This window comes from Lathyrus oleraceus, chromosome 3, assembly GCF_024323335.1.
Source record: "Lathyrus oleraceus cultivar Zhongwan6 chromosome 3, CAAS_Psat_ZW6_1.0, whole genome shotgun sequence".
In the NCBI taxonomy this organism is placed as follows: Eukaryota; Viridiplantae; Streptophyta; class Magnoliopsida; order Fabales; family Fabaceae; genus Lathyrus; species Lathyrus oleraceus.
The window spans coordinates 388,186,244-388,212,030 of record NC_066581.1 but is presented as its reverse complement, the minus strand read 5'-3'; the positions used below and the strand labels follow the sequence as shown (position 1 = coordinate 388,212,030).

Below are 25,787 nucleotides of genomic sequence, written 5' to 3'. Positions count from 1 at the left end.
AATCCAACACTCCGGGGAAGAAAGTTGTTGTTTCTGTTGTTCTGAAAGATTTGAAGTAATGCGCATTGTTTTCATAACTTATGTGTTTGATAATTATATATTTTTGCATCACTGAATCTCATCATATAATATTGTTTATTTATATTGCAAAATAGGGGTAATTGCATAAATTGCAATTTATGGGAAATCTATGGATCAAAATTTTTGGCTTACTACAATGATCCTAAAAACAATGGAGCTATTGTAATTCTGCTCATTCATGCAATGGTAAAAGATGGCCAAGGTATTACACTATCAGACTTAATAAATACATAGCTGATTTGTATTTTTCATTATACGTTCAATAATTTTTATATTAATTATACAATTTACAGTGTCAAATGCATGGAGTGGTTCCAAATTGTTGATAAATGAAGACATCCCTGAAATTCAAGATTTTATGTCTAAGTATGGATTTTATTTATTTATTTATATTCAGATTATTATACATAATTTTAATTTCAAAAACAATCTTATTTCTATATGTTGCCTACTAATGAACAGAAGGAGAAGCCTACTCAATCTGCAAAATCTCTTTCTAATTGGTCTTGTGGTTCTCAGTATTCGCCAGTAGAAAGGTTTGTTCATAATGCGAAATTTATGTCCTTAAGTCAGTTCTGCAAAATCAAACATGTAAGTTGAATACTATAGAGCCGAATTTATCTTTACTATTACAATTATATTGTTTGCTTTTTGAAATTAATATCATTTTTTATTTGCTTTTAGGAAACTTTATGTGTTACTGTAGCAACCACATTAAAATTTGTTGTCTCAAAGTATGGATGGTTTTATTATGGCTGCACAAGGTGTTCTTCGAAGGCACCTAATCCTGAAAAAGCTTATGAATGTTCATGTGGGCAAAATGTCGAACAGCCTATACCAAGGTACATATAATCTAGATGAATTGCAAATAAATTTGGTAATGGATTTGTTATTAATCATATTATTTTCTTCGTTTAAAATACTATAGGTACAAGATTGAGATATATGTTAGCAATGGTGAATCAAAATATCGATTTGTATTCTGGGATTCCGAATGTGCTGCTATACTTGGAATGACTGCTGAATTTATGCATAACTCTATGGTGGAGGTACATTGTTATACATAAGTTAAAATGTTAATAGTTTATCGAGTTGTAAAGTTCAGATTATCACTCATGGTTGATATTTTATTTTTCCATTTGAATGGAGAAGATGATCCAATGGTTTATCCTGATGAGCTTGAAATGCTGTTTAATAAGAAAATGACTTTTAGAGTTAAGGTGCAGCCAACGTTTTCCCAAGCGTCTGTTTGGAAGCTTTGTGATGATGAAGCCTTTGTTAAAGAGATTGAAAATGACTACATAGTAGAAGACGTATAATATTCACTTAATTCATGTATTATTTAAACATTTAACAAGTATAATAAATATTCGATGTTTCAATGTGCAGAATCAGTCTAAAACTGAATATGCAAAGTTGGTCCCTAACAAAGAAAATTTGGAAACTTCCGCAGTAAGCATGTTACCGATGCCAGGTCAAAATCCACGATTTGCACAACTATATGTTTATGACACTGAGAATGAAATTGAAAACAGAATGCATGGATTCAGGTTAGATATCTATTATTTTCCAAACTTTAAATTTATTTATTTAAGAAACTTGCAATAAACTGTTTCAACTCTTTTCATTATAGGTCAAAAAGTTGAGTTGATGTTAATATTGTGAGAAAACTATCTGAAATGTTATATGAACATAATGTTCATGCACAATCATTTCGCATGGCAAGGGACAGGCTTTGTGAAGAAGGTGTTTCTGATTTAAAACTTCGTTTAATATCTGAACGAAGAAATGATGGAAGGATATATAATCAACCAACTGTATCCGAAGTAGCTGCTTTAATTGTTGGAGATGTCGACACTGCAGAAAAAAGAGACATTATAGTGCAAAAAAAAGAGACATTATATTCCAAAACCACTGACAATATTATACCATTTTAACTAACTCTACCATTTTACAATTTAATAAATTTGCCTCGACAACATAAAAAAACGCCTTTTCCTATTACTTGCATGCCGAAAATTTCCTTGGGAACACAACAGTCTTCACGCCTTCTTCTTCAAGAATGCTGCTAATCAATTCGATGTTATATATGTGTAACATCAAAGGTTGGATCCTTTTCAGCATTTTGCCACACACCTCTATCAAATTTATATACTCTCTTTTTTCCAGGTTATTAGGTTTGTAATTTTATAGTCATCTAAATTTGCAGTTACATTAATTTTTGATTTTTTTTCCAGTGAAAATGAGTAGAAAGGTTGATTCTGTGAAAGACATCAATGACTCAAAAGAAACTTGGCGTCTTGCTGTTCGAATAATGGATGTTTGGAGTGTTGTGAATAATAAGGGTATTGAACATTTGGAGATGATTGTTATGGATTCCTTGGTAAATTGCTTTTCTTTTTTTAAGTATAGATTTTTGTATGATAGTTAGTAATTACAACAAAATGCTTTTTTGTATAACATATAAACAGAAGATTATTTTTATTTTGTTAGGGTGATCGGATTCAGGTCCTTATTCGTCATGACCATTTACTGAAATGGAAAGAGGTCATTAAGGAGAATATGACATGCATTATAAACAATGGCAGTGTCTATAACAATGATTTTCAGTGGAAGGTATGTGATCATTCAAAAAAATTGTGCTTCTTGGTGGTACCACAATGAAGGCAATCGAACTTCAAAATATTCCACCTAAAGGATATTTCTTTAAAGATTTTGGTGAGATACTTCAAGGCAAATGCAAAACCGATAGACTGGAAGGTAATTTAAATTCTATTATAACTTATATAACTTATATATTTGCAAACACATTCAATAATGAACCTTACTTTAATGTAGATATTATTGGTGCTGTTAGTGAGATAAACCATATCCAATCCAACACTCCGGGGAAGAAAGTTGTTGTTTCTGTTGTTCTGAAAGATTTGAAGTAATGCGCATTGTTTTCATAACTTATGTGTTTGATAAATTTATATATTTTGCATCACTGAATCTCATCATATAATATTGTTTATTTATATTGCAAAATAGGGGTAATTGCATAAATTGCAATTTATGGGAAATCTATGGATCAAAATTTTTGGCTTACTACAATGATCCTAAAAATAATGGAGCTATTGTAATTCTGCTTACTCATGCAATGGTAAAAGATGGCCAAGGTATTACACTATCAGACTTTATAAATACATAGCTGATTTGTATTTTTCATTATACGTTCAATAATTTTTATATTAATTATACAATTTACAGTGTCAAATGCATGGAGTGGTTCCAAATTGTTGATAAATGAAGACATCCCTGAAATTCAAGATTTTATGTCTAAGTATGGATTTTATTTATTTATTTATATTCAGATTATTATACGTAATTTTTAATTTCAAAAACAATCTTATTTCTATATGTTGCCTACTAATGAACAGAAGGAGAAGCCTACTCAATCTGCAAAATCTCTTTCTAATTGGTCTTGTGGTTCTCAGTATTCGCCAGTAGAAAGGTTTGTTCATAATGCGAAATTTATGTCCTTAAGTCAGTTCTGCAAAATCAAACATGTAAGTTGAATACTATAGAGCCGAATTTATCTTTACTATTACAATTATATTGTTTGCTTTTTGAAATTAATATCATTTTTTATTTGCTTTTAGGAAACTTTATGTGTTACTGTAGCAACCACATTGAAATTTGCTGTCTCAAAGTATGGATGGTTTTATTATGGCTGCACAAGGTGTTCTTCGAAGGCACCTAATCCTGAAAAAGCTTATGAATGTTCATGTGGGCAAAAAGTCGAACAACCTATACCAAGGTACATATAATCTAGATGAATTGCAAATAAATTTGGTAATGGATTTGTTATTAATCATATTATTTTCTTCGTTTAAAATACTATAGGTACAAGATTGAGATATATGTTAGCAATGGTGAATCAAAATATCGATTTGTATTCTGGGATTCCGAATGTGCTGCTATACTTGGAATGACTGCTGAATTTATGCATAACTCTATGGTGGAGGTACATTGTTATACATAAGTTAAAATGTTAATAGTTTATCGAGTTGTAAAGTTCAGATTATCACTCATGGTTGATATTTTATTTTTCCATTAGAATGGAGAAGATGATCCAATGGTTTATCCTGATGAGCTTGAAATGCTGTTGAATAAGAAAATGACTTTTAGAGTTAAGGTGCAGCCAACGTTTTCCCAAGCGTCTGTTTGGAAGCTTTGTGATGATGAAGCCTTTGTTAAAGAGATTGAAAATGACTACATAGTAGAAGACGTATAATATTCACTTAATTCATGTATTATTTAAACATTTAACAAGTATAATAAATATTCGATGTTTCAATGTGCAGAATCAGTCTAAAACTGAATATGCAAAGTTGGTCCCTAACAAAGAAAATTTGGAAACTTCCGCAGTAAGCATGTTACCGATGCCAGGTCAAAATCCACGATTTGCACAACTATATGTTTATGACACTGAGAATGAAATTGAAAACAGAATGCATGGATTCAGGTTAGATATCTATTATTTTCCAAACTTTAAATTTATTTATTTAAGAAACTTGCAATAAACTGTTTCAACTCTTTTCATTATAGGTCAAAAAGTGGAGTTGATGTTAATATTGTGAGAAAACTATCTGAAATGTTATATGAACATAATGTTCATGCACAATCATTTCGCATGGCAAGGGACAGGCTTTGTGAAGAAGGTGTTTCTGATTTAAAACTTCGTTTAATATCTGAACGAAGAAATGATGGAAGGATATATAATCAACCAACTGTATCCGAAGTAGCTGCTTTAATTGTTGGAGATGTCGACACTGCAGAAAAAAGAGACATTATAGTGCAAAAAAAGAGACATTATATTCCAAAACCACTGACAATATTATACCATTTTAACTAACTCTACCATTTTACAATTTAATAAATTTGCCTCGACAACATAAAAAAACGCCTTTTCCTATTACTTGCATGCCGAAAATTTCCTTGGGAACACAACAGTCTTCACGCCTTCTTCTTCAAGAATGCTGCTAATCAATTCGATGTTATATATGTGTAACATCAAAGGTTGGATCCTTTTCAGCATTTTGCCACACACCTCTATCAAATTTGTATACTCTCTTTTTTCCAGGTTATTAGGTTTGTAATTTTATAGTCATCTAAATTTGCAGTTACATTAATTTTTGATTTTTTTTTCAGTGAAAATGAGTAGAAAGGTTGATTCTGTGAAAGACATCAATGACTCAAAAGAAACTTGGCGTCTTGCTGTTCGAATAATGGATGTTTGGAGTGTTGTGAATAATAAGGGTATTGAACATTTGGAGATGATTGTTATGGATTCCTTGGTAAATTGCTTTTCTTTTTTTAAGTATAGATTTTTGTATGATAGTTAGTAATTACAACAAAATGCTTTTTTGTATAACATATAAACAGAAGATTATTTTTATTTTGTTAGGGTGATCGGATTCAGGTCCTTATTCGTCATAACCATTTACTGAAATGGAAAGAGGTCATTAAGGAGAATATGACCTGCATTATAAACAATGGCAGTGTCTATAACAATGATTTTCAGTGGAAGGTATGTGATCATTCAAAAAAATTGTGCTTCTTGGTGGTACCACAATGAAGGCAATCGAACTTCAAAATATTCCACCTAAAGGATATTTCTTTAAAGATTTTGGTGAGATACTTCAAGGCAAATGCAAAACCGATAGACTGGAAGGTAATTTAAATTCTATTATAACTTATATAACTTATATATTTGCAAACACATTCAATAATGAACCTTACTTTAATGTAGATATTATTGGTGCTGTTAGTGAGATAAACCATATCCAATCCAACACTCCGGGGAAGAAAGTTGTTGTTTCTGTTGTTCTGAAAGATTTGAAGTAATGCGCATTGTTTTCATAACTTATGTGTTTGATAAATTTATATATTTTGCATCACTGAATCTCATCATATAATATTGTTTATTTATATTGCAAAATAGGGGTAATTGCATAAATTGCAATTTATGGGAAATCTATGGATCAAAATTTTTGGCTTACTACAATGATCCTAAAAATAATGGAGCTATTGTAATTCTGCTTACTCATGCAATGGTAAAAGATGGCCAAGGTATTACACTATCAGACTTTATAAATACATAGCTGATTTGTATTTTTCATTATACGTTCAATAATTTTTATATTAATTATACAATTTACAGTGTCAAATGCATGGAGTGGTTCCAAATTGTTGATAAATGAAGACATCCCTGAAATTCAAGATTTTATGTCTAAGTATGGATTTTATTTATTTATTTATATTCAGATTATTATACATAATTTTTAATTTCAAAAACAATCTTATTTCTATATGTTGCCTACTAATGAACAGAAGGAGAAGCCTACTCAATCTGCAAAATCTCTTTCTAATTGGTCTTGTGGTTCTCAGTATTCGCCAGTAGAAAGGTTTGTTCATAATGCGAAATTTATGTCCTTAAGTCAGTTCTGCAAAATCAAACATGTAAGTTGAATACTATAGAGCCGAATTTATCTTTACTATTACAATTATATTGTTTGCTTTTTGAAATTAATATCATTTTTTATTTGCTTTTAGGAAACTTTATGTGTTACTGTAGCAACCACATTGAAATTTGCTGTCTCAAAGTATGGATGGTTTTATTATGGCTGCACAAGGTGTTCTTCGAAGGCACCTAATCCTGAAAAAGCTTATGAATGTTCATGTGGGCAAAAAGTCGAACAACCTATACCAAGGTACATATAATCTAGATGAATTGCAAATAAATTTGGTAATGGATTTGTTATTAATCATATTATTTTCTTCGTTTAAAATACTATAGGTACAAGATTGAGATATATGTTAGCAATGGTGAATCAAAATATCGATTTGTATTCTGGGATTCCGAATGTGCTGCTATACTTGGAATGACTGCTGAATTTATGCATAACTCTATGGTGGAGGTACATTGTTATACATAAGTTAAAATGTTAATAGTTTATCGAGTTGTAAAGTTCAGATTATCAGTCATGGTTGATATTTTATTTTTCCATTAGAATGGAGAAGATGATCCAATGGTTTATCCTGATGAGCTTGAAATGCTGTTGAATAAGAAAATGGCTTTTAGAGTTAAGGTGCAGCCAACGTTTTCCCAAGCGTCTGTTTGGAAGCTTTGTGATGATGAAGCCTTTGTTAAAGAGATTGAAAATGACTACATAGTAGAAGACGTATAATATTCACTTAATTCATGTATTATTTAAACATTTAACAAGTATAATAAATATTCGATGTTTCAATGTGCAGAATCAGTCTAAAACTGAATATGCAAAGTTGGTCCCTAACAAAGAAAATTTGGAAACTTCCGCAGTAAGCATGTTACCGATGCCAGGTCAAAATCCACGATTTGCACAACTATATGTTTATGACACTGAGAATGAAATTGAAAACAGAATGCATGGATTCAGGTTAGATATCTATTATTTTCCAAAATTTAAATTTATTTATTTAAGAAACTTGCAATAAACTGTTTCAACTCTTTTCATTATAGGTCAAAAAGTGGAGTTGATGTTAATATTGTGAGAAAACTATCTGAAATGTTATATGAACATAATGTTCATGCACAATCATTTCGCATGGCAAGGGACAGGCTTTGTGAAGAAGGTGTTTCTGATTTAAAACTTCGTTTAATATCTGAACGAAGAAATGATGGAAGGATATATAATCAACCAACTGTATCCGAAGTAGCTGCTTTAATTGTTGGAGATGTCGACACTGCAGAAAAAAGAGACATTATAGTGCAAAAAAAAGAGACATTATATTCCAAAACCACTGACAATATTATACCATTTTAACTAACTCTACCATTTTACAATTTAATAAATTTGCCTCGATAACATAAAAAAACGCCTTTTCCTATTACTTGCATGCCGAAAATTTCCTTGGGAACACAACAGTCTTCACGCCTTCTTCTTCAAGAATGCTGCTAATCAATTCGATGTTATATATGTGTAACATCAAAGGTTGGATCCTTTTCAGCATTTTGCCACACACCTCTATCAAATTTATATACTCTCTTTTTTCCAGGTTATTAGGTTTGTAATTTTATAGTCATCTAAATTTGCAGTTACATTAATTTTTGATTTTTTTTTCAGTGAAAATGAGTAGAAAGGTTGATTCTGTGAAAGACATCAATGACTCAAAAGAAACTTGGCGTCTTGCTGTTCGAATAATGGATGTTTGGAGTGTTGTGAATAATAAGGGTATTGAACATTTGGAGATGATTGTTATGGATTCCTTGGTAAATTGCTTTTCTTTTTTTAAGTATAGATTTTTGTATGATAGTTAGTAATTACAACAAAATCCTTTTTTGTATAACATATAAACAGAAGATTATTTTATATTTGTTTAGGGTGATCGGATTCAGGTCCTTATTCGTCATGACCATTTACTGAAATGGAAAGAGGTCATTAAGGAGAATATGACCTGCATTATAAACAATGGCAGTGTCTATAACAATGATTTTCAGTGGAAGGTATGTGATCATTCAAAAAAATTGTGCTTCTTGGTGGTACCACAATGAAGGCAATCGAACTTCAAAATATTCCACCTAAAGGATATTTCTTTAAAGATTTTGGTGAGATACTTCAAGGCAAATGCAAAACCGATAGACTGGAAGGTAATTTAAATTCTATTATAACTTATATAACTTATATATTTGCAAACACATTCAATAATGAACCTTACTTTAATGTAGATATTATTGGTGCTGTTAGTGAGATAAACCATATCCAATCCAACACTCCGGGGAAGAAAGTTGTTGTTTCTGTTGTTCTGAAAGATTTGAAGTAATGCGCATTGTTTTCATAACTTATGTGTTTGATAAATTTATATATTTTGCATCACTGAATCTCATCATATAATATTGTTTATTTATATTGCAAAATAGGGGTAATTGCATAAATTGCAATTTATGGGAAATCTATGGATCAAAATTTTTGGCTTACTACAATGATCCTAAAAATAATGGAGCTATTGTAATTCTGCTTACTCATGCAATGGTAAAAGATGGCCAAGGTATTACACTATCAGACTTTATAAATACATAGCTGATTTGTATTTTTCATTATACGTTCAATAATTTTTATATTAATTATACAATTTACAGTGTCAAATGCATGGAGTGGTTCCAAATTGTTGATAAATGAAGACATCCCTGAAATTCAAGATTTTATGTCTAAGTATGGATTTTATTTATTTATTTATATTCAGATTATTATACGTAATTTTTAATTTCAAAAACAATCTTATTTCTATATGTTGCCTACTAATGAACAGAAGGAGAAGCCTACTCAATCTGCAAAATCTCTTTCTAATTGGTCTTGTGGTTCTCAGTATTCGCCAGTAGAAAGGTTTGTTCATAATGCGAAATTTATGTCCTTAAGTCAGTTCTGCAAAATCAAACATGTAAGTTGAATACTATAGAGCCGAATTTATCTTTACTATTACAATTATATTGTTTGCTTTTTGAAATTAATATCATTTTTTATTTGCTTTTAGGAAACTTTATGTGTTACTGTAGCAACCACATTGAAATTTGCTGTCTCAAAGTATGGATGGTTTTATTATGGCTGCACAAGGTGTTCTTCGAAGGCACCTAATCCTGAAAAAGCTTATGAATGTTCATGTGGGCAAAAAGTCGAACAACCTATACCAAGGTACATATAATCTAGATGAATTGCAAATAAATTTGGTAATGGATTTGTTATTAATCATATTATTTTCTTCGTTTAAAATACTATAGGTACAAGATTGAGATATATGTTAGCAATGGTGAATCAAAATATCGATTTGTATTCTGGGATTCCGAATGTGCTGCTATACTTGGAATGACTGCTGAATTTATGCATAACTCTATGGTGGAGGTACATTGTTATACATAAGTTAAAATGTTAATAGTTTATCGAGTTGTAAAGTTTAGATTATCACTCATGGTTGATATTTTATTTTTCCATTAGAATGGAGAAGATGATCCAATGGTTTATCCTGATGAGCTTGAAATGCTGTTGAATAAGAAAATGGCTTTTAGAGTTAAGGTGCAGCCAACGTTTTCCCAAGCGTCTGTTTGGAAGCTTTGTGATGATGAAGCCTTTGTTAAAGAGATTGAAAATGACTACATAGTAGAAGACGTATAATATTCACTTAATTCATGTATTATTTAAACATTTAACAAGTATAATAAATATTCGATGTTTCAATGTGCAGAATCAGTCTAAAACTGAATATGCAAAGTTGGTCCCTAACAAAGAAAATTTGGAAACTTCCGCAGTAAGCATGTTACCGATGCCAGGTCAAAATCCACGATTTGCACAACTATATGTTTATGACACTGAGAATGAAATTGAAAACAGAATGCATGGATTCAGGTTAGATATCTATTATTTTCCAAACTTTAAATTTATTTATTTAAGAAACTTGCAATAAACTGTTTCAACTCTTTTCATTATAGGTCAAAAAGTGGAGTTGATGTTAATATTGTGAGAAAACTATCTGAAATGTTATATGAACATAATGTTCATGCACAATCATTTCGCATGGCAAGGGACAGGCTTTGTGAAGAAGGTGTTTCTGATTTAAAACTTCGTTTAATATCTGAACGAAGAAATGATGGAAGGATATATAATCAACCAACTGTATCCGAAGTAGCTGCTTTAATTGTTGGAGATGTCGACACTGCAGAAAAAAGAGACATTATAGTGCAAAAAAAAGAGACATTATATTCCAAAACCACTGACAATATTATACCATTTTAACTAACTCTACCATTTTACAATTTAATAAATTTGCCTCGACAACATAAAAAAACGCCTTTTCCTATTACTTGCATGCCGAAAATTTCCTTGGGAACACAACAGTCTTCACGCCTTCTTCTTCAAGAATGCTGCTAATCAATTCGATGTTATATATGTGTAACATCAAAGGTTGGATCCTTTTCAGCATTTTGCCACACACCTCTATCAAATTTGTATACTCTCTTTTTTCCAGGTTATTAGGTTTGTAATTTTATAGTCATCTAAATTTGCAGTTACATTAATTTTTGATTTTTTTTTCAGTGAAAATGAGTAGAAAGGTTGATTCTGTGAAAGACATCAATGACTCAAAAGAAACTTGGCGTCTTGCTGTTCGAATAATGGATGTTTGGAGTGTTGTGAATAATAAGGGTATTGAACATTTGGAGATGATTGTTATGGATTCCTTGGTAAATTGCTTTTCTTTTTTTAAGTATAGATTTTTGTATGATAGTTAGTAATTACAACAAAATGCTTTTTTGTATAACATATAAACAGAAGATTATTTTTATTTTGTTAGGGTGATCGGATTCAGGTCCTTATTCGTCATAACCATTTACTGAAATGGAAAGAGGTCATTAAGGAGAATATGACCTGCATTATAAACAATGGCAGTGTCTATAACAATGATTTTCAGTGGAAGGTATGTGATCATTCAAAAAAAATTGTGCTTCTTGGTGGTACCACAATGAAGGCAATCGAACTTCAAAATATTCCACCTAAAGGATATTTCTTTAAAGATTTTGGTGAGATACTTCAAGGCAAATGCAAAACCGATAGACTGGAAGGTAATTTAAATTCTATTATAACTTATATAACTTATATATTTGCAAACACATTCAATAATGAACCTTACTTTAATGTAGATATTATTGGTGCTGTTAGTGAGATAAACCATATCCAATCCAACACTCCGGGGAAGAAAGTTGTTGTTTCTGTTGTTCTGAAAGATTTGAAGTAATGCGCATTGTTTTCATAACTTATGTGTTTGATAAATTTATATATTTTGCATCACTGAATCTCATCATATAATATTGTTTATTTATATTGCAAAATAGGGGTAATTGCATAAATTGCAATTTATGGGAAATCTATGGATCAAAATTTTTGGCTTACTACAATGATCCTAAAAATAATGGAGCTATTGTAATTCTGCTTACTCATGCAATGGTAAAAGATGGCCAAGGTATTACACTATCAGACTTTATAAATACATAGCTGATTTGTATTTTTCATTATACGTTCAATAATTTTTATATTAATTATACAATTTACAGTGTCAAATGCATGGAGTGGTTCCAAATTGTTGATAAATGAAGACATCCCTGAAATTCAAGATTTTATGTCTAAGTATGGATTTTATTTATTTATTTATATTCAGATTATTATACGTAATTTTTAATTTCAAAAACAATCTTATTTCTATATGTTGCCTACTAATGAACAGAAGGAGAAGCCTACTCAATCTGCAAAATCTCTTTCTAATTGGTCTTGTGGTTCTCAGTATTCGCCAGTAGAAAGGTTTGTTCATAATGCGAAATTTATGTCCTTAAGTCAGTTCTGCAAAATCAAACATGTAAGTTGAATACTATAGAGCCGAATTTATCTTTACTATTACAATTATATTGTTTGCTTTTTGAAATTAATATCATTTTTTATTTGCTTTTAGGAAACTTTATGTGTTACTGTAGCAACCACATTGAAATTTGCTGTCTCAAAGTATGGATGGTTTTATTATGGTTGCACAAGGTGTTCTTCGAAGGCACCTAATCCTGAAAAAGCTTATGAATGTTCATGTGGGCAAAAAGTCGAACAACCTATACCAAGGTACATATAATCTAGATGAATTGCAAATAAATTTGGTAATGGATTTGTTATTAATCATATTATTTTCTTCGTTTAAAATACTATAGGTACAAGATTGAGATATATGTTAGCAATGGTGAATCAAAATATCGATTTGTATTCTGGGATTCCGAATGTGCTGCTATACTTGGAATGACTGCTGAATTTATGCATAACTCTATGGTGGAGGTACATTGTTATACATAAGTTAAAATGTTAATAGTTTATCGAGTTGTAAAGTTCAGATTATCACTCATGGTTGATATTTTATTTTTCCATTAGAATGGAGAAGATGATCCAATGGTTTATCCTGATGAGCTTGAAATGCTGTTGAATAAGAAAATGGCTTTTAGAGTTAAGGTGCAGCCAACGTTTTCCCAAGCGTCTGTTTGGAAGCTTTGTGATGATGAAGCCTTTGTTAAAGAGATTGAAAATGACTACATAGTAGAAGACGTATAATATTCACTTAATTCATGTATTATTTAAACATTTAACAAGTATAATAAATATTCGATGTTTCAATGTGCAGAATCAGTCTAAAACTGAATATGCAAAGTTGGTCCCTAACAAAGAAAATTTGGAAACTTCCGCAGTAAGCATGTTACCGATGCCAGGTCAAAATCCACGATTTGCACAACTATATGTTTATGACACTGAGAATGAAATTGAAAACAGAATGCATGGATTCAGGTTAGATATCTAATATTTTCCAAACTTTAAATTTATTTATTTAAGAAACTTGCAATAAACTGTTTCAACTCTTTTCATTATAGGTCAAAAAGTGGAGTTGATGTTAATATTGTGAGAAAACTATCTGAAATGTTATATGAACATAATGTTCATGCACAATCATTTCGCATGGCAAGGGACAGGCTTTGTGAAGAAGGTGTTTCTGATTTAAAACTTCGTTTAATATCTGAACGAAGAAATGATGGAAGGATATATAATCAACCAACTGTATCCGAAGTAGCTGCTTTAATTGTTGGAGATGTCGACACTGCAGAAAAAAGAGACATTATAGTGCAAAAAAAAGAGACATTATATTCCAAAACCACTGACAATATTATACCATTTTAACTAACTCTACCATTTTACAATTTAATAAATTTGCCTCGACAACATAAAAAAACGCCTTTTCCTATTACTTGCATGCCGAAAATTTCCTTGGGAACACAACAGTCTTCACGCCTTCTTCTTCAAGAATGCTGCTAATCAATTCGATGTTATATATGTGTAACATCAAAGGTTGGATCCTTTTCAGCATTTTGCCACACACCTCTATCAAATTTATATACTCTCTTTTTTCCAGGTTATTAGGTTTGTAATTTTATAGTCATCTAAATTTGCAGTTACATTAATTTTTGATTTTTTTTTTCAGTGAAAATGAGTAGAAAGGTTGATTCTGTGAAAGACATCAATGACTCAAAAGAAACTTGGCGTCTTGCTGTTCGAATAATGGATGTTTGGAGTGTTGTGAATAATAAGGGTATTGAACATTTGGAGATGATTGTTATGGATTCCTTGGTAAATTGCTTTTCTTTTTTTAAGTATAGATTTTTGTATGATAGTTAGTAATTACAACAAAATGCTTTTTTGTATAACATATAAACAGAAGATTATTTTTATTTTGTTAGGGTGATCGGATTCAGGTCCTTATTCGTCATAACCATTTACTGAAATGGAAAGAGGTCATTAAGGAGAATATGACCTGCATTATAAACAATGGCAGTGTCTATAACAATGATTTTCAGTGGAAGGTATGTGATCATTCAAAAAAAATTGTGCTTCTTGGTGGTACCACAATGAAGGCAATCGAACTTCAAAATATTCCACCTAAAGGATATTTCTTTAAAGATTTTGGTGAGATACTTCAAGGCAAATGCAAAACCGATAGACTGGAAGGTAATTTAAATTCTATTATAACTTATATAACTTATATATTTGCAAACACATTCAATAATGAACCTTACTTTAATGTAGATATTATTGGTGCTGTTAGTGAGATAAACCATATCCAATCCAACACTCCGGGAAGAAAGTTGTTGTTTCTGTTGTTCTGAAAGATTTGAAGTAATGCGCATTGTTTTCATAACTTATGTGTTTGATAAATTTATATATTTTGCATCACTGAATCTCATCATATAATATTGTTTATTTATATTGCAAAATAGGGGTAATTGCATAAATTGCAATTTATGGGAAATCTATGGATCAAAATTTTTGGCTTACTACAATGATCCTAAAAATAATGGAGCTATTGTAATTCTGCTTACTCATGCAATGGTAAAAGATGGCCAAGGTATTACACTATCAGACTTTATAAATACATAGCTGATTTGTATTTTTCATTATACGTTCCATAATTTTTATATTAATTATACAATTTACAGTGTCAAATGCATGGAGTGGTTCCAAATTGTTGATAAATGAAGACATCCCTGAAATTCAAGATTTTATGTCTAAGTATGGATTTTATTTATTTATTTATATTCAGATTATTATACGTAATTTTTAATTTCAAAAACAATCTTATTTCTATATGTTGCCTACTAATGAACAGAAGGAGAAGCCTACTCAATCTGCAAAATCTCTTTCTAATTGGTCTTGTGGTTCTCAGTATTCGCCAGTAGAAAGGTTTGTTCATAATGCGAAATTTATGTCCTTAAGTCAGTTCTGCAAAATCAAACATGTAAGTTGAATACTATAGAGCCGAATTTATCTTTACTATTACAATTATATTGTTTGCTTTTTGAAATTAATATCATTTTTTATTTGCTTTTAGGAAACTTTATGTGTTACTGTAGCAACCACATTGAAATTTGCTGTCTCAAAGTATGGATGGTTTTATTATGGCTGCACAAGGTGTTCTTCGAAGGCACCTAATCCTGAAAAAGCTTATGAATGTTCATGTGGGCAAAAAGTCGAACAACCTATACCAAGGTACATATAATCTAGATGAATTGCAAATAAATTTGGTAATGGATTTGTTATTAATCATATTATTTTCTTCGTTTAAAATACTATAGGTACAAGATTGAGATATATGTTAGCAATGGTGAATCAAAATATCGATTTGTATTCTGGGATTCCGAATGTGCTGCTATACTTGGAATGACTGCTGAATTTATGCATAACTCTATGGTGGAGGTACATTGTTATACATAAGTTAAAATGTTAATAGTTTATCGAGTTGTAAAGTTCAGATTATCACTCATGGTTGATATTTTATTTTTCCATTAGAATGGAGAAGATGATCCAATGGTTTATCCTGATGAGCTTGAAATGCTGTTGAATAAGAAAATGGCTTTTAGAGTTAAGGTGCAGCCAACGTTTTCCCAAGCGTCTGTTTGGAAGCTTTGTGATGATGAAGCCTTTGTTAAAGAGATTGAAAATGACTACATAGTAGAAGACGTATAATATTCACTTAATTCATGTATTATTTAAACATTTAACAAGTATAATAAATATTCGATGTTTCAATGTGCAGAATCAGTCTAAAACTGAATATGCAAAGTTGGTCCCTAACAAAGAAAATTTGGAAACTTCCGCAGTAAGCATGTTACCGATGCCAGGTCAAAATCCACGATTTGCACAACTATATGTTTATGACACTGAGAATGAAATTGAAAACAGAATGCATGGATTCAGGTTAGATATCTATTATTTTCCAAACTTTAAATTTATTTATTTAAGAAACTTGCAATAAACTGTTTCAACTCTTTTCATTATAGGTCAAAAAGTGGAGTTGATGTTAATATTGTGAGAAAACTATCTGAAATGTTATATGAACATAATGTTCATGCACAATCATTTCGCATGGCAAGGGACAGGCTTTGTGAAGAAGGTGTTTCTGATTTAAAACTTCGTTTAATATCTGAACGAAGAAATGATGGAAGGATATATAATCAACCAACTGTATCCGAAGTAGCTGCTTTAATTGTTGGAGATGTCGACACTGCAGAAAAAAGAGACATTATAGTGCAAAAAAAAGAGACATTATATTCCAAAACCACTGACAATATTATACCATTTTAACTAACTCTACCATTTTACAATTTAATAAATTTGCCTCGACAACATAAAAAAACGCCTTTTCCTATTACTTGCATGCCGAAAATTTCCTTGGGAACACAACAGTCTTCACGCCTTCTTCTTCAAGAATGCTGCTAATCAATTCGATGTTATATATGTGTAACATCAAAGGTTGGATCCTTTTCAGCATTTTGCCACACACCTCTATCAAATTTATATACTCTCTTTTTTCCAGGTTATTAGGTTTGTAATTTTATAGTCATCTAAATTTGCAGTTACATTAATTTTTGATTTTTTTTCAGTGAAAATGAGTAGAAAGGTTGATTCTGTGAAAGACATCAATGACTCAAAAGAAACTTGGCGTCTTGCTGTTCGAATAATGGATGTTTGGAGTGTTGTGAATAATAAGGGTATTGAACATTTGGAGATGATTGTTATGGATTCCTTGGTAAATTGCTTTTCTTTTTTTAAGTATAGATTTTTGTATGATAGTTAGTAATTACAACAAAATGCTTTTTTGTATAACATATAAACAGAAGATTATTTTATTTTGTTAGGGTGATCGGATTCAGGTCCTTATTCGTCATAACCATTTACTGAAATGGAAAGAGGTCATTAAGGAGAATATGACCTGCATTATAAACAATGGCAGTGTCTATAACAATGATTTTCAGTGGAAGGTATGTGATCATTCAAAAAAAATTGTTCTTCTTGGTGGTACCACAATGAAGGCAATCGAACTTCAAAATATTCCACCTAAAGGATATTTCTTTAAAGATTTTGGTGAGATACTTCAAGGCAAATGCAAAACCGATAGACTGGAAGGTAATTTAAATTCTATTATAACTTATATAACTTATATATTTGCAAACACATTCAATAATGAACCTTACTTTAATGTAGATATTATTGGTGCTGTTAGTGAGATAAACCATATCCAATCCAACACTCCGGGGAAGAAAGTTGTTGTTTCTGTTGTTCTGAAAGATTTGAAGTAATGCGCATTGTTTTCATAACTTATGTGTTTGATAAATTTATATATTTTGCATCACTGAATCTCATCATATAATATTGTTTATTTATATTGCAAAATAGGGGTAATTGCATAAATTGCAATTTATGGGAAATCTATGGATCAAATTTTTGGCTTACTACAATGATCCTAAAAATAATGGAGCTATTGTAATTCTGCTTACTCATGCAATGGTAAAAGATGGCCAAGGTATTACACTATCAGACTTTATAAATACATAGCTGATTTGTATTTTTCATTATACGTTCAATAATTTTTATATTAATTATACAATTTACAGTGTCAAATGCATGGAGTGGTTCCAAATTGTTGATAAATGAAGACATCCCTGAAATTCAAGATTTTATGTCTAAGTATGGATTTTATTTATTTATTTATATTCAGATTATTATACATAATTTTTAATTTCAAAAACAATCTTATTTCTATATGTTGCCTACTAATGAACAGAAGGAGAAGCCTACTCAATCTGCAAAATCTCTTTCTAATTGGTCTTGTGGTTCTCAGTATTCGCCAGTAGAAAGGTTTGTTCATAATGCGAAATTTATGTCCTTAAGTCAGTTCTGGAAAATCAAACATGTAAGTTGAATACTATAGAGCCGAATTTATCTTTACTATTACAATTATATTGTTTGCTTTTTGAAATTAATATCATTTTTTATTTGCTTTTAGGAAACTTTATGTGTTACTGTAGCAACCACATTGAAATTTGCTGTCTCAAAGTATGGATGGTTTTATTATGGCTGCACAAGGTGTTCTTCGAAGGCACCTAATCCTGAAAAAGCTTATGAATGTTCATGTGGGCAAAAAGTCGAACAGCCTATACCAAGGTACATATAATCTAGATGAATTGCAAATAAATTTGGTAATGGATTTGTTATTAATCATATTATTTTCTTCGTTTAAAATACTATAGGTACGAGATTGAGATATATGTTAGCAATGGTGAATCAAAATATCAATTTGTATTCTGGGATTCCGAATGTGCTGCTATACTTGGAATGACTGCTGAATTTATGCATAACTCTATGGTGGAGGTACATTGTTATACATAAGTTAAAATGTTAATAGTTTATCGAGTTGTAAAGTTCAGATTATCACTCATGGTTGATATTTTATTTTTCCATTAGAATGGAGAAGATGATCCAATGGTTTATCCTGATGAGCTTGAAATGCTGTTGAATAAGAAAATGGCTTTTAGAGTTAAGGTGCAGCCAACGTTTTCCCAAGCGTCTGTTTGGAAGCTTTGTGATGATGAAGCCTTTGTTAAAGAGATTGAAAATGACTACATAGTAGAAGACGTATAATATTCACTTAATTCATGTATTATTTAAACATTTAACAAGTATAATAAATATTCGATGTTTCAATGTGCAGAATCAGTCTAAAACTGAATATGCAAAGTTGGTCCCTAACAAAGAAAATTTGGAAACTTCCGCAGTAAGCATGTTACCGATGCCAGGTCAAAATCCACGATTTGCACAACTATATGTTTATGACACTGAGAATGAAATTGAAAACAGAATGCATGGATTCAGGTTAGATATCTATTATTTTCCAAACTTTAAATTTATTTATTTAAGAAACTTGCAATAAACTGTTTCAACTCTTTTCATTATAGGTCAAAAAGTGGAGTTGATGTTAATATTGTGAGAAAACTATCTGAAATGTTATATGAACATAATGTTCATGCACAATCATTTCGCATGGCAAGGGACAGGCTTTGTGAAGAAGGTGTTTCTGATTTAAAACTTCGTTTAATATCTGAACGAAGAAATGATGGAAGGATATATAATCAACCAACTGTATCCGAAGTAGCTGCTTTAATTGTTGGAGATGTCGACACTGCAGAAAAAAGAGACATTATAGTGCAAAAAAAAGAGACATTATATTCCAAAACCACTGACAATATTATACCATTTTAACTAACTCTACCATTTTACAATTTAATAAATTTGCCTCGACAACATAAAAAAACGCCTTTTCCTATTACTTGCATGCCGAAAATTTCCTTGGGAACACAACAGTCTTCACGCCTTCTTCTTCAAGAATGCTGCTAATCAATTCGATGTTATATATGTGTAACATCAAAGGTTGGATCCTTTTCAGCATTTTGCCACACACCTCTATCAAATTTATATACTCTCTTTTTTCCAGGTTATTAGGTTTGTAATTTTATAGTCATCTAAATTTGCAGTTACATTAATTTTTGATTTTTTTTCCAGTGAAAATGAGTAGAAAGGTTGATTCTGTGAAAGACATCAATGACTCAAAAGAAACTTGGCGTCTTGCTGTTCGAATAATGGATGTTTGGAGTGTTGTGAATAATAAGGGTATTGAACATTTGGAGATGATTGTTATGGATTCCTTGGTAAATTGCTTTTCTTTTTTTAAGTATAGATTTTTGTATGATAGTTAGTAATTACAACAAAATGCTTTTTTGTATGACATAGAAACAGAAGATTATTTTTATTTTGTTAGGGTGATCGGATTCAGGTCCTTATTCGTCATGACCATTTACTGAAATGGAAAGAGGTCATTAAGGAGAATATGACCTGCATTATAAACAATGGCAGTGTCTATAACAATGATTTTCAGTGGAAGGTATGTGATCATTCAAAAAAAATTGTGCTTCTTGGTGGTACCATAATGAAGGCAATCGAACTTCAAAATATTCCACCTAAAGGATATTTCTTTAAAGATTTTGGTGAGATACTTCAAGGCAAATGCAAAACCGATAGACTGGAAGGTAATTTAAATTCTATTATAACTTATATAACTTATATATTTGCAAACACATTCAATAATGAACCTTACTTTAATGTAGATATTATTGGTGCTGTTAGTGAGATAAACCATATCCAATCCAACACTCCGGGGAAGAAAGTTGTTGTTTCTGTTGTTCTGAAAGATTTGAAGTAATGCGCATTGTTTTCATAACTTATGTGTTTGATAAATTTATATATTTTGCATCACTGAATCCCATCATATAATATTGTTTATTTATATTGCAAAATAGGGGTAATTGCATAAATTGCAATTTATGGGAAATCTATGGATCAAAATTTTTGGCTTACTACAATGATCCTAAAAACAATGGAGCTATTGTAATTCTGCTCACTCATGCAATGGTAAAAGATGGCCAAGGTATTACACTATCAGACTTTATAAATACATAGCTGATTTGTATTTTTCATTATACGTTCAATAATTTTTATATTAATTATACAATTTACAGTGTCAAATGCATGGAGTGGTTCCAAATTGTTGATAAATGAAGACATCCCTGAAATTCAAGATTTTATGTCTAAGTATGGATTTTATTTATTTATTTATATTCAGATTATTATACATAATTTTTAATTTCAAAAACAATCTTATTTCTATAGGTTGCCTACTAATGAACAGAAGGAGAAGCCTACTCAATCTGCAAAATCTCTTTCTAATTAGTCTGGTGGTTCTCAGTATTCGCCACAAGATTAAATTGAAGATTGGGACCCCTATTATGTTGCTTCGAAACATTGATCAACCTGAAGGTCTCTGCAATGGAACAAGGCTTATAGTTACAAGATTGGCAAACCACGTTATCGAGGCAAAGATTATATCTGGAAAGAATATTGGAGGGGTTATCTATATTCCAAGAATGGATATGACTCCAACACAATCTCCGTGGCCATTCAAAATGACTAGAATGCAATTTCCCATAACTATATGTTATGCTATGACAATTAACAAATCTCAAGGTCAGTCATTGGATTATGTTGGATTGTATTTGCCTAGAAGTGTATTTAGTCATGGTCAACTATATGTTGCAATATCAAGGGTCAAAAGCAAAAAAGGGCTTAAGATATTAATCCATGACAAGGATAACCATCCATTGAATTCTACAACAAACGTCGTGTTCAAAGAAGTTTTTTAAAACTTATAGAACGTAAGTTTTTCATTAGTTATATTATATCAACATGTCATTGTTTATTATTAGAATTTTATTGAATGAGTTGTATAAAATATACATTATGTTTTAACATTTGTTTATATGGATGTAATTGTTTTTTACATGGTAATGAATCATCACTTCCTAAAAGGTTGCGGACAGGTTTTGTATAAACCCAGTTTTTTAAGGATCAAAGAATTGTACGAAGTTAAATCATTTTTGTTGCTGGACTTATTTCTCACAATTTTAACTAAAATTGTGAACCTTTTATTTCAATATTTTTTGTTGCATTAAACCTTATTGTATCAATTGCAATTAATTTCAACATTTGGTAGTATTCATTACTATATTTTAAAACAAATGAGGTTCTGGTATTTCTTTTACATGGTTTATGTATTTTGGTTAAATAATCATTTATTATGAAGGTTAATATTTGCGCTTTTATACCTCAAATTAGTAACAGATTGGAAAATTTCATCCATTACTAAATAAATATATTTTTATATCTTATGTCCAAAATCTCAATGATAAATGGAATGTTTATTCATAACATTAACAATGGAATGTTTATTATATATCAATATACCAATAAATTGTAAAACTATTTTTGTATTATATTTTTTGATTATTTCCTTAATATAGTATACAAAAAAATTAAGCAAATTATATTACTATAAATTAATAATGTTTTACTTTATTATGTCCCAAACTGGAAAAAGTTATTTGTGGAAATTTTTTGAACCCATTTATTGATCATTTAACATCCATTACATTAAAAAAAACTCTTATGCAATAAATTTGTGTACGTTGATCCAACTATATATATATATATATATATATATATATATATATATATATATATATATATATATATATATATATATATATATATAACCGTCACTCATTTTTCATTCTTCTTTAATGGGGTGTGAAATAGGTTATAGGCTCTTTGAGGTAAAAAAAAATTATTCAATGGCGATTCATAAACTCAAACCAATTTTTTTTGTGGAAAAATTGTTTAATTTTTGAACCAATAGAAAAAAGAGTTCACTTGTTTTTATATAAAATATACATATATATTAAAATTATTAATATCACAAACTAACATACAAATACACATATTTAATCTCTAGAAAAGAAACATAGAAATTCAGTATTTTTTAAGAATATGAAATATTGGGAAAACTACATTCTTAGCACTAAAATGTCTTTATAAGAATTTGTTGATTAAAATTTGACATTATTAATAACTATTTTTTCATTCTTCTTTAATGGGGTGTGAAATAGGTTATAGGCTCTTTGAGGTAAAAAAAAATTATTCAATGGCGATTCATAAACTCAAACCAATTTTTTTTGTGGAAAAATTGTTTAATTTTTGAACCAATAGAAAAAAGAGTTCACTTGTTTTTATATAAAATATACATATATATTAAAATTATTAATATCACAAACTAACATACAAATACACATATTTAATCTCTAGAAAAGAAACATAGAAATTCAGTATTTTTTAAGAATATGAAATATTGGGAAAACTACATTCTTAGAACTAAAATGTCTTTATAAGAATTTGTTGATTAAAATTTGACATTATTAATAACTATTTTTTCATTCTTCTTTAATGGGGTGTGAAATAGGTTATAGGCTCTTTGAGGTAAAAAAAAATTATTCAATGGCGATTCATAAACTCAAACCAATTTTTTTTGTGGAAAAATTGTTTAATTTTTGAACCAATAGAAAAAAGAGTTCACTTGTTTTTATATAAAATATACATATATATTAAAATTATTAATATCACAAACTAACATACAAATACACATATTTAATCTCTAGAAAAGAAACATAGAAATTCAGTATTTTTTAAGAATATGAAATATTGGGAAAACTACATTCTTAGCACTAAAATGTCTTTATAAGAATTTGTTGATTAAAATTTGACATTATTAATAACTATTTTTTCATTCTTCTTTAATGGGGTGTGAAATAGGTTATAGGCTCTTTGAGGTAAAAAAAAATTATTCAATGGCGATTCATAAACTCAAACCAATTTTTTTTGTGGAAAAATTGTTTAATTTTTGAACCAATAGAAAAAAGAGTTCACTTGTTTTTTATATAAATATACATATATATTAAAATTATTAATATCACAAACTAACATACAAATACACATATTTAATCTCTAGAAAAGAAACATAGAAATTCAGTATTTTTTAAGAATATGAAATATTGGGAAAACTACATTCTTAGCACTAAAATGTCTTTATAAGAATTTGTTGATTAAAATTTGACATTATTAATAACTATTTTTTTATTTTTCTTCATAAAATTTGCAAATTAAAAAAAGTAAAACTTACTTAAGGCATTATACATTTATATTACACGAAATGCATGACATAATGCATGTGGTATCTCTCTGTCAAGACCAATTATGTGGATATCTATAAAAAAATTGAGATGTAATTTTGAAAATATTTATATTTTTGTATCATTGTGAATCACTACATTAATAAATTTGAAATAGTAGTCGTGAGACTTTGAAAATTTATAATTTTACATTGTTGATTGTTTATTAAATAAAACACTTCATTATTAATATTGTGGAAATTGTTCAAAGAATTTTTTTCTTTTATTAAATGGTATGAACTTTTTTTTTATAAATCGAAGATGGTAAGAGAAGAAAGACGCGAATAACTAAACTTCGACAAATCAAATTTCTAAATAGTATTTTTTATCATCTTTGTTTATATATATTTAATTTTATTTAGAATAAAATAAAATATATATTTTTTAATTTATTGTGTTTTCATCTATTAAATATCTAATTTTAAAATAGAACAGGACCTCCAAATTGATTGGGACGATCCTGGTTTGGAGCCACTCTCAATGGCGACATAATCGTCACTTATAATAAAAAAATGAATAAGAGAAAAACCACATAAGTAAGGGAGGAAAAAAGTGTCAAATTACTTAATTAATTTTTAACTTTATGATTAACATAAATATTTAAAGATAGAAAAAACATAGAATTGAACCGGTTGAGATCGTCAATTTTTCAACAAGGATGTTAGTTGATGTTCAGATATCACTCACATTAGTGTTTGGACTATTCTCTGGTGCAACTATACGAAGACGGGAGAGTAAAACGTCATTGCATGAAGTTATACTCATGTGAAGAGTTTGACCTGCATGTCACTCCTGTGAATTTTTTTCCTCAAAATGCCACTTTCTCAAATGAATTTCCCAATATGTGATCTTTTTTGTCCTATAATGGGAGTATTTTAATAATTTATAGGGTCCTCCATCCTAGATGACGGACGCCCCAGAGGTCCAATTGGGGTGCGCCATCTAGGATGGAATGTGTATTACTTTTTTTTTTAATTTCAGAAATAATTTAAAATGATTAAAATAATTATTTAATATTAAAAATTAATTAAATATTATATTTAATTAATGAAAATAATTTTTTTTTTTAAAATTAACTACTTTGATATATAATATTTTTCATAATTATTTAATATTAATTAGTTATATTACCTTTTATATAATATTTATAATAAATATATAATACTAATTAAGAATTATTATTTATAATAATTAATTAATTAAAATTTCAAAATTATATAACTTTTTTTGTAATATTTGTTATAAATATTTAATATTACATAATATTTCGAAATTAATTTTAAAGAAGAAAACTTTAAATTTCTTATAAGAAATTAAATTAATTGTTACATAATATTTTTAATAAAAATGAAAAATTAATGATACTTACAATAAATTTATTAAAAATAAATTTATTAATATTTGTAATAAATATATAATACTAATTAAAAATTAATATTTATAATAATTAATTAATTAATTGTTTTAAAAATAAATTGTTCTAAAATTAAAATAAATAATAAATAGTGACATATTATTAGAAAAATATTTTATAATAATTAATTAAGATTTTGAAATTATATAGCTTTTTTTGTAATATTTGGTATAAAATTTAATGTTACATTTATTTTTTCCC

General features: G+C 29.2%; 1 protein-coding gene and 1 long non-coding RNA gene across 7 annotated transcripts; both read left to right on the top strand.

Moving 5' to 3' along the window:
* The first annotated feature begins 3,595 nt into the window (after positions 1-3,595).
* Positions 3,596-19,246, top strand: LOC127129306 (uncharacterized). 6 transcript variants are annotated; one of them, XR_007806288.1, is made up of 3 exons: positions 3,596-3,629; positions 12,595-13,223; positions 13,300-13,333. It is a non-coding gene; the product is annotated as an uncharacterized LOC127129306 (long non-coding RNA). The 6 variants fall into 6 exon arrangements; XR_007806287.1 differs by lacking the exon at positions 3,596-3,629 and adding an exon at positions 6,552-6,585; XR_007806286.1 differs by lacking the exon at positions 3,596-3,629 and adding an exon at positions 9,510-9,543.
* A 44-nt stretch (positions 19,247-19,290) lies between these two features.
* LOC127131391 (uncharacterized) lies at positions 19,291-21,754 on the top strand. The gene is made up of 5 exons (XM_051060316.1): positions 19,291-19,373; positions 19,457-19,703; positions 20,317-20,439; positions 20,491-20,584; positions 21,225-21,754. The coding sequence occupies exons 1-5, from the start codon at positions 19,291-19,293 to the stop codon at positions 21,752-21,754; spliced, it is 1,077 nt and encodes a 358-aa protein (XP_050916273.1).
* The last annotated feature ends 4,033 nt before the right edge of the window (positions 21,755-25,787 follow it).